General features: G+C 40.4%; 1 protein-coding gene across 1 annotated transcript; it reads right to left on the bottom strand.

Moving 5' to 3' along the window:
- Positions 1 to 1,617: 1,617 nt before the first annotated feature.
- Positions 1,618 to 6,790, bottom strand: UTS2 (urotensin 2). The gene is made up of 4 exons (XM_056508162.1): positions 6,554 to 6,790; positions 4,251 to 4,361; positions 3,725 to 3,768; positions 1,618 to 3,114 (listed from the first exon to the last, which is right to left on the bottom strand). The coding sequence occupies exons 1-4, from the start codon at positions 6,654 to 6,656 to the stop codon at positions 2,998 to 3,000; spliced, it is 375 nt and encodes a 124-aa protein (XP_056364137.1). The 5' UTR covers positions 6,657 to 6,790; the 3' UTR covers positions 1,618 to 2,997.
- Between the last annotated feature and the right edge of the window lie 3,515 nt (positions 6,791 to 10,305).

The raw sequence follows: 10,305 nt of genomic DNA, 5'->3' as shown, positions 1-10,305 counted from the left end.
TTAACTAATTGCAGAGCAACAATTTGTTAATTTTTTTCTGCTTTAAGGGACTTAACAGAGGTATGATTGATAGTGCTTAAAGAAGCCTGCAGGAGAAAGGCAAAAAGACTGCAGGGAGTACAAGATACAGAACAAAAGTAGCATCATACTGAAATTGGAAAGGAAATAAGTAATCTTAGATGAGTATGTAACTGAATTGCTTCTGATAAGGTAAGTGATACAGTGCCTTGAAATACAGGCATCTTGAAAGTAACATTGGATATGTCATTGCTGAGAGTTTATTGATTATTCTTTTTAAGGGTTAGTTGGTCATTTTAAGCATTCTTAAAAATGTGAGTTAAATTACCTATCCCAAAAAATGAGGATAAATGAATAGGCTTGTGAAATGAAAAATGTTCAGGGTAAATCTGTGTTTTTATTCAGAGATCTAGGATCTGTCAGCCTCTCCATATTTCTGCTTTGTCAATAGCAGTCATCGTCCTGCCAGCTCAAGTTCTGGCTCAGAGCTGAAGACCTGCAGTTACACATTTGTGTGGATGTCAGAGGTGAGCTGCATGATGTACTGCTGTATTTTTGGCAGATGGTGAGCAACTGGACCTGTGATGCTCAATCATCCCATTCTCAGAAGTAATGGACCTGCATTTCATTTTCTGTAGTATATTTTGCTTCACAGCAGCATTGTCCCTGTCAGGGCATCCATCACACACTGCTGCTGTGCAGCTCTGCCTGTCAGCCCCCTGCTCCCAGTGCCCCTGGGATGCTCCTGGCTGACTTCCCCAGCCACACCTTCCCATGCAAAGGCAAAAACCTGCCTGGCTTCCAGACTTTCTACATCTGGTTAGTTCTCTGCAGTTCCTGTCTGTGGTCTGCAGGAGTGAGGAAAAGCTCTGAGCTGAGAGCTGGCAGGAGCTGGATGTCACAGCAGGATGGGGGAGAAGTGGAGTTTGCTCTCATGTGTCATGAACTGGCCAGGCTCTGCTCTTGGGCCCTGGGCCTGAGTTTATCTGGCACCTGCCAGGAATGTCCTTCAGGAAGGAAGCACTTCAGTACTCAACAGTGTCTCAAACAGTTGTCTCTTTGAGAAGTACCAGTGATGTCCAAACACAGTCTGAACTCCTTCCTTTCCAGAGGCAAAGACTGTGACTGACAAAATTTCAGGCTCTGATGAAATTCTGGTATATTAGAATTAACTGAATTCCCCCTCAGCCCCTGCTGCTGCAAGCTGGCTAAATGGAATAACAAATTGATTTGATATTGCTTCTTTAGATGCCAGAAATACTAGAAAGTGTTTTGTAGTTTTAAAAGCTAAGGTTTCACTTTTTATAGCTTGATTACCTTGTCTTGACCCCATCCTCAATACCTGACAGCTCTGCGTTTCTTTCCCCTCTCAGGTAGATGGCAAGTGAACTTTTTAATACTTGTAATTTTTTTCTATTAGCCTTCACTCTGGTTTTCTTTATTTAGCATTATGCTTGTAGATTTTGAAAATATTTTTCCCCCAGACTTTTTAGGTTCAACACTTCTCCCTGTCTGTATGTTTATCTTAGCTGATTATTCATTTAGATAAATATAAAGTCTTTTCTGACAAATTTCTATTGGCTGAGGTAGCAGAAAAAAAGTAGTTTCCAGAGAGCCACTGACTTGCTCCAGTGTGTAAGAGAGAAGGATGAATGTTTAGAAGATTTCAAATAGCTGCACAGTGCATCCTGCTGCTCTTTGGGGACATTTTTCTCTATTACAGCTGGCATCATCTGTCTTAGAATTTACGTGAGGTGAGCAAGCTGTTTTAAACCTGTAGGCTTTGTTTAAACAGCACAGGCAGAGATTTATGGTGTGCACTATTGAGATCAATGTAGCCTGTGGATCACTGTTAGGTGTTTTCTTGAAGCTTTCTGTGATCCTTGATTGGGGTGAGGTTTGTACAAAGTATGTATTGAGCAGGGGTTCACAGCTCAGACAGTTTGTGATATTATCAAAAATGGCATCCCCCAGAGACCATTTAGCTTTATTTCTTGTAGTTACTCTCAGAAGGTACCCAGGACTGAGAGAGTCTGGAGGTGCTCTGCGTACAGGGGAGTCAGGCTAGAAGCTTCTTGTAGCTACTGTTTTGTCCTCTCCTTTATTTACATTACATGCCAAGATACAGCAGCATTATCAATGAGTGGTAGCTCAGGGGAGCAAATGTCACTGCCCTTGAGTCTCAAAGCAGGAGGTAACAGAGATTATCTCTGTCCATGTATCACCTTCCTGTGTGCAGGTCACAGCCACAGAATCTTTCACATGGTGTCATTCCTGCCTCCACTGATTGTCCAAATCTGTGTGTAAGGTTTGGACATTGACAATCATGTTTACCTTCCATACTGTGCTTGATGATAATCACACACAATTCTTTAAACCCATCATATGCACAGGCAGCCCTGTGATGGGTAGCTGGGGGCTGGGCTAAGGAATTGATTTTTGGGTCTTTTTACAAGTGACTGAGAGGAACAATCTTGTCCAGCAGTAGTGGGAGCAGCTGCTTCATCCTGACACGTGCTGATTGTTTTTGTGATGCAAAAAATTATTAAGCTGCCATCCCTAACCTGCTCAACATCTTCAGGGAATGCAGCAATATTCCTTTATCCTGACCCCCGCATCTACATCAAGTGACAAAGGAGAAAATCCCCTTGCCTCTGGATTTAGACACAGTTGAGCCCTTCTGGGAGTTTTCACAGAACCCCATGGGAATTTTGCTTCCCCTGCCCAAGTTCTCTTTGGGCTGTGTAATTGTCTCTTTCTCTCATTACTTCCTTCCTTTTGTGCTGAGCTCTAAGAAATTACTACATTGGTCACAACATAATTGCAAAACATCAAGAATTTATTTATTTCCAAGTAGCATAGAGTCTAAAGTTAGGCGCTGCCTTCGTGTTTCTTCATTCTCATTTTAAATCAAGCGAATCTATATACATGTTTTCAGACATCTGTATAAATTATGCAACCAGTCAGGGAGTTTCCTGTTTACACACAATATTTCCAGAAGCATTCAGAAAGATTCCCACGTTTCTTGTACTGTTTCCTGTCCTTGGTCAAGAAGCGTCCCAGCAAAGCAATTCGAGGATGATTCCCATAGAAAGTCTGAAATCCAACAGCGTTAGAGAGGTTACTGGCAGGTGGTTCCCAGGGGAAAGTACACTTGCCACTGCCCCCACCCTTCCTGATCACCCAGCCCTGTGTTCTGACACAGGGGAAATGAGGGGACTGCCCAGTGTGACCTCTGCTTTAGATGTTGCACTAAAACTCATCCCTGTGTTCTGTATTTACATTTAATTCAGCAGGAAGTGAACAGGGATGATGTTCTCTGTGTATGTAATGGTTGATAACAAAATCTGATAATACTGTGTTGCCTGTGAGGGTGGTGGTGGTGGAAATACTGGTGCCTAGGCTGATGAAGCTGGAAATTTGCTTTATTTGCCTTTACTTAGCTGTTTTTCTAGGGAAAAAAGAAAATAAAAAAACCTCACAAAAAACAACAAAAAAGAGTAGGGTTTAGAATTAAATGGTCTGGATTACTTGCTCTCTTTTCCATTTTTTCCTCCCTCCCCTGCCTAAGTGATTCCAGCTTAGAGAACACTGTGGCATATTACTTCAGTCTATACTTCCATGAAGTCTGTGGATCTGAAGTGATGTCTTGGTAACAATTCTGTGTAGTTTTTCTTGTTTCAATGACAGATGGTTATTTACTCACCTCTTTGATATTTTCCCCTGGGTTGTAGTTGCTGGGGGTAAGACCTGTTAGAGGGGAGACACAATGAAATGTTTTACCATTTAGAAATCATGATTTAGGCAAGTAATTCTCATGTGCCATAATGCTATAGCTGACAGAGGTCTTGGACTGGAATGTAGAAGGGTAACATCTGTTGCTTCCCAAACCATCCATTGCTACTGATTCTGCACTTTTTGCAAGTATTGATGTTTTGTAGAACTGCTATTTTTTTCTGTCTGCCAGCTCCTCTTAGGCCAGTCTTCTCCTTGCCCTGGTTTAGCCATCTGGAAATTTTGCAACACTCATTTGGAGACTTTGAGGTGGTGTTGAGCTGCAGGCATGGCTGCTCAGCAGGTTTCCCCAGAGTCCCTGTTAACTGAATGACAGCAGTTTGCTGCTTATGCATAACACTGTATTTTAGCAAATACCTGGGAACTGGGGTGTGATATCTGTGGGAGCTGGAGGTGCAAACCATGGGCACCCTCCCACTGCTGTGGTAAATCCTCACCTGCTTTGTTGTCCTCAGTCAGTGTGCCCAGGAGCTCTGGCAGGAACTGGAGCAGGGAGGTGCTTCCAAGGCTGCCCAGCCTCTCCAGGTTTAACCTTGAATCTTCATCAGCTGGAAGCATGAAGATGACAGAAACAGGCATAAGGTGAGTCTTTTGCTTTGCATCCCTGTTTCAGTCTGTGTCAGGTGATTTCTGATCAGGTCTGTTGGCCCCAGCTGTTGAACACTTTCATGAAAGCACCAACCATCCATCCTTATTTAATTATTGAACATGGATAATTGGTTTTGTATTCCTTTCCTTCCAAAGCTTTGAGAAAAGACACCTTCCTGATGTTCATCTCAGATTCTCATTTCTCTGGCAGATGTTTTGTTGCAAAAGTTTTTGACCTACAGCAGCCCCTCCTGTCACTTGAGGTACTCAACCTCATCCTTCAGTACACAGCCCAGACTTGTATGTAATTTTTAAAAAATTTAGTTCATTTCTTTATCAACTAGTTTCTATGCTGCAGCATTTCTATGAATAAAGACAAAACTTTCTGTTCAAGATCTATTAACCTGCTTCATTTTGCAATTACTAAATGCAATAGAAGATGTGGAAGGGCAGAAATAAAGGTAGGAGATCTTACAACTTATTTTAGCAGCTGTGCTTCTTGGTGTCTTCCAGTCATCTCTCATTTCATGTATGTACCAGTACAGATGTTCCTACTTTTTCCAACACAGCAGCTTGCTGGTAGCTGATAGAATTAATTTGTCTATGCATAGAGAATTTAGAATTCTTTGGCTAAACTGTGCCCTGAGGCAGGTTGCCAGCAGAAGCCCTTAGCACTGCTATATTCCAGGTAACTTGGGTTTTTTTTATCTGAGCAGTAAATTTAATCTTTGCTAATATATAGCAGACATCCAAAATTGTGGGCAACCAGAGGGTATCATTATCAAACTCTATTTGTGTAGATGTACAATTACAAAATTATATTCTTGTAGGTGACCTATGGAGTTTCAGTTGCTCTGACCTGCAGGGATAGGTGTGACTGTCTAGCTCCTCACATGGATATGTAAGAAAATAAACTGAAAATAATCTCCCAACATTTCAAAAACTACCACAAAGATCAGGAACATGAAGACATTGGACATGTGTGTTATTGGTTTATTCACTGCATAAAAGGACATTTGCAAAGGACAGCAGGGATTTCATTATAGGACTCAGTATAAGAATACAAAGAACTCCCAGTGCTATGTGGAGACAATCTGTCTCTCTGGCAATGGATTATTCTTTAAATCAGAGCAGTGCTAGCAGGTAAATTTGCTTTGAGATTTAAAAAAAAAACAAAACAAGAAAACCACAAAACTAACCCCTCTTTAAGAGAGTTCCTTTTCTGTCTTCTCACTCCCAGAGACTCTTTATATTAGCAAGGAAGATCTAAAAGCACAGTGTCTTGAACCTAATGCAATAATGGTTAGAGCCAGCTATGATGTGACAGATATTACTCATATTGAATCACAGCTACCTGTAAATGCAAATTACATTGAGAAGATGCTGGTGTAGTGAGTCCAAGATTTTCAAAGCAGACTGGGGACTGCTGATACCTATAAACCAGCACAACAGCTGTTGCAAAGAGGTAAGAACAGCCACTTTTTAATAGTCAGCTTTATGCAATAATTTCTGGGTTGATTTGCCTGTTCTTTCAGAACTCATTTCAGAAAGTCTTCCAATACCAGTCATGTCTGGTGACAGTAACCTTCCAACTCTGCTGTGCATTTTTGTTGAGCCATTTCAAACTTTGAGCATTGCTTTCTCAAGCAAAGGTTTATTCTTTCCCTGGGCTGAATGGAATCTGAATTAGTACAAACAAATAGCATTCTAAATACAGAGGAGTGCAAGAGAGATCTGCCTGTTCTTGATGTTTTTTAATCACAAAATAGCTCATTTCAAAGGGTAGAAAAAGGGAGAGACTGTACAGCCAAGTTTCTTCAAGTTACCCAATGCCTATGGATGCTCAGGCACTGAATACCAGCTCACATCCAGTGCTGTAAGACTCAGATACCTTTTTCTCCTCAATGCATACTTTTATTTTCTGGACATCAAAGCAACAGGGGTAACTATTTAAGGCACTCAAGCTCCCCATTGTACAAGACCAGCAGCCACTGATCTGGATGTCCCTTGTGCTGCTGGTGTCCTGAAGGCATTCCTGCTTTTCCTGCAGCTGAGCAGCACAGACAGGCCCCTTGGAAAGCACACCTGCTGCTTTCCTGGTTTTACTGCTCCAGCCCCTGCATGATAACCATGAAAATCAAAAGACTCTTACCTGAGTGTTGATAAGACATCTCACTGGCATTGATGATGGGGAGAGACAGGAGAGGACAGGAGACACTGATGATAATGAGACAGCAGAGTATCAGTTTATGCATCGTTGCTGTGTTGGACGTTTCGTTATGTCCAACCCTGTAACTCAGAACTCCTGTCTAACTGTAGCCTCAGCTCCCAGTTTCACCCATTATATAGCCACTCATGACCTCATAAATATCATCATGTTCTCTCCCCCCTTCAAAAAAAAATCCAATGAATTTATTGCCCATTGATTCTAAATGGAAACCACTTTGCATTGATGTAATTTTTCAAGGTAACAGTTCATAGACAATAAATTTACTGTCTTATAGCTTGGTGTACAAAATGGATATTATATCAAACCAAGCACAGTAAAGTTTATAAATCTGGCATTTAAAAAAAAGTAACTTTCAGTTATAAATCATGAGTTAACAAAAGGGTCAGACGTTGGTTGAAATGACCAGGGCAATAGACAGCTGATTTATGAGCCTCAGCAGGCTTGACGCAAAGCATCTGATATGAAATGCACTTTTTTTCCCCCTCTCTTTTGTGAGATGGATGGATGTGTTGTGTTGTATTTGTTGTGCCAGAAAAAGTAAAAAAGATAGAGAGTTAAAAAAAATTGTTGCTTACAAAGATAATATTAGGAGAACTCAATTTTTTATTTGTTTTGCTCCCCCTTGCAGAATTTCACATCTATTTCTTTGGGAAGACCTCATCCAATGGTGCCCTAGAGAATTGTCTTGCTAGAGAAAGTACTTCCATCTGGAGACTTCTTGGTACATATCAACTATCTTGGTTGATATTAAACACAGGTCCCTCTGTAGACTGGAAGACCATTTTCCATTTCACTTATCTTCTCTTTCAGTTGGAACTAGCTACTTAATTCTGAGTATGTTAGCAAGGTTTTTCCCCTGTTTGCCTTTTGCTTTTGCCTAATAGTAACACAGGAGTTGCCTCATATAATCTCATCACTTTAGTCCTTGTTTCCCTCCATCTGGTGTTATTTTGTCTTCTTTACTTACAATTTGATTTATCATACCACAGAGCAAGGACTGACTGGACTGGTTCCTCACCTCCATTCTCTATGCAGTGTCATATCCAACTGTATAGAGCCCTGAAAATAACAAAAAAGGTAAGGTTTTTTAAGGCAATAAATAATAGTACATATTATATATAAAGTTATATAATAATAAATAAATAAATATTCTTTCCTTTTAATGGTGAGAAGATAATGTCTACTTGTAACAAGTTGAAGTTTGTTACTTTTCTGTCTCAAATGCTTTTGTCTGCAAGTGATCTTCAAAATACTATGAAATCCAACTAATGTTACTAAAATTGTTTCCTTATGCTGAATTTTGTAATAAGTTTAAGTTACAAAAGGTGTGAACTTACCTGCTTCTCATCTTTTTCCTTTATTAGCATTTCCTGACAAAGATTAATTTTTATATTGTGCATCCTATGACTCCTAAGACTAATTTCAAGTTGGCTACATCAGTGCATAGAACAAAAGTATTTCTGCTGCAGGGCTAACTCAAGGGAGCAGGCCCCCCATGGGTGGGCTAACAGGGAGTCCAGAAACACAGTGGGCTCCAAGTGAGGTTGGGGTCAGGAAGCACCTCTGCAAATCTCATACTCTAATCCCCCTCCTCCAAGCAGGGTCAGCCAGAACAGTTGGTCCAGGAGTGTGCCTAGTCAGGTCTGAACAGATCCAAGGATGGAATGGGGCAGAATTTCCAAACTAAGCTTGATAAGGCACTTTGCATCCCCATGTGAGTTCAAATGCTCTGGTCTGAGTGCACTGGTGGGGTGTCAGAGAGGTGGGAAGGGACCTGCAGAGGTCCTGCCAGCCTAAACTTCTCTGGACTTCCCTGTGTGCACAGAGAGGGCTGGAATTTGACTTCCTTGACTATTGAACATATGCTTCAGGTATCTGAACTACAAATCCTATTTCCTCTGGACTTCTCTTTGCTGAACTGAATGTTTATGACAAAAGAATTTCTCTACAGAATTAACCTAATATGTTTTATTCCCCTTTCCCTGTGCTTCCCTATGTGGCAAGTAGCAAGAGAGGAATTCTCTCTCCTGATCTGAGTCATGCAGCTCTTAGTTCCAAAACTGCAGACAGTAATTAGGTCTGATTTGATGCATGATCTCACTGTTGGTGCTGGATGCTCTGTACAAATGCTTCTCCTTCAGTGAACTATCAATGACAATGGTATTATCAATATTCACTCTCCACATCCTGCAAGGAAAGCTAATGAAGCACTCTTACCAGCAGTGCTGTCCTTTGTCTTTTCTCAAGGAAGACTCAGCCTCTCAGATCCATCATGAAGTGCGTCATGCTCGAGTTGGGCAACTTGCCCATGGCTTATTGCCTCTGCTTAGGTTGGAAGTTGTCACTTAGACACTCTTTCCTCTCCCAGAATGTCAAAGGCATCTCCCTCGGGCGTCATCCTGCCAACGTCATCGTGCCAAGCCAAGAAACAGCTCATGCTAAACAAAGGTACAAACCCCTGGATCCGTGGCAGAGGGGAGTCAATGGGAATGGCACTTTGAGAACTTGGAAATTGATTTGAAACTCTTCTGCAATATTTTCTGGGGAAAGTTTTCAAAGTTCTCATTGATGCTTATTTAGTCTTTCAAGTGCCTCAGGGCAGCAGTAGATGGATAAATTACAGTAGTATGGTCAGATAAATTACTGAGCAAATTCTAAGCAATAAATATATGTTAACCTATCATAAAAGATTATCCTTCATTGTGAGAAGAAACAACAATTCCTAGTTTAATATGATGGCTCATGAACAACAAGTTTCTAGTGAAGCCAAGACAACTTTGAAAAAAAAATAAGACTCAATGAAACCAATCACAAACATCCCCAAAATTATCTACTTCTGTGTAAAATAGTGTGGATGAAATGTAATCTCTAATGCAACAGTTCTTTCCCCTGTTGCTAAATGCTTTATGGCAAGCAAGCATGAGTTGTTATTAGTCAAATATTGTGACAGTTGGCAAAACCAGGAATTTGAGAAGGTGTGATTTATCAGTAGCATTTGTATGAGGGACTTCTTCAGAGGATATAACTTCTAGTGTAAAACTTTGGCTTGAATTTAGTTTACAAGGAGAGAGGTGTGCAGTAGATTGATTTTTTTGTATTGGCACTAGAATTGCAGATGAGCTTGTTATTGCATGAATACCCATCTCTTCCTTGAATTTTACTACCATTTTTAACTTAACGTGTTATTTCAATGAGTTATACATGTTGGCTGGAAAAATATTTGTCCTGTTTTTATTTTTTCTGGTAGGGTCTATTCTATAGGGGTTTGAGGGTTTTTGTGTTTCTGTCACTGCAGATATCTTTTCTCATTAACACCTAAATTATTTTGACTTAAAGTTTAACATTTTAGCTAATTATTCACCTACATAACATGATTATTAGATCTCTTTTGCATACTGAAATAGCTACCTCATTAGGTCATATATGGAATAAAGTGGTTTTTTCTGCTAACAAATTATATTGCCCTATCTATACTATGTTTTTTAATGTGTGCTGAAAATAGCCTGTTTGGAGAATTAGGAAACCAAAGGAAAATCTAACTATATCCTGCTGTTAACTTTCTTTTTGAAGATGCTTCCTCTGTTCACTGTGTTTGAGCTGTATTGCAGCACATGTGGGTAGCACTACAGAGGATATATTTGGGTATGCATAGGAGTATTTAATCTTAAGAATTT

The sequence above is a fragment of the Oenanthe melanoleuca genome, chromosome 21 (assembly GCF_029582105.1).
Source record: "Oenanthe melanoleuca isolate GR-GAL-2019-014 chromosome 21, OMel1.0, whole genome shotgun sequence".
NCBI classification, from domain to species: domain Eukaryota; kingdom Metazoa; phylum Chordata; class Aves; order Passeriformes; family Muscicapidae; genus Oenanthe; species Oenanthe melanoleuca.
The sequence above is the reverse complement of the archived record's forward strand: the minus strand, read 5'-3'. Positions and strand labels throughout refer to the sequence as shown.

What these genes read in the sequence shown, in the direction of transcription:
- UTS2 (XM_056508162.1), bottom strand. Translation starts at nt 6,656, where the DNA reads ATGCATAAACTGATACTCTGCTGTCTCATTATCATCAGTGTCTCCTGT. An exon ending in GATGTCTTATCAACACTCAG is followed by an intron (nt 4,362 to 6,553) that starts GTAAGAGTCTTT and finishes TCATGCTTCCAG; the next exon opens with CTGATGAAGATTCAAGGTTA. An exon ending in CAGGGGAAAATATCAAAGAG is followed by an intron (nt 3,115 to 3,724) that starts GTGAGTAAATAA and finishes GTTGGATTTCAG; the next exon opens with ACTTTCTATGGGAATCATCC.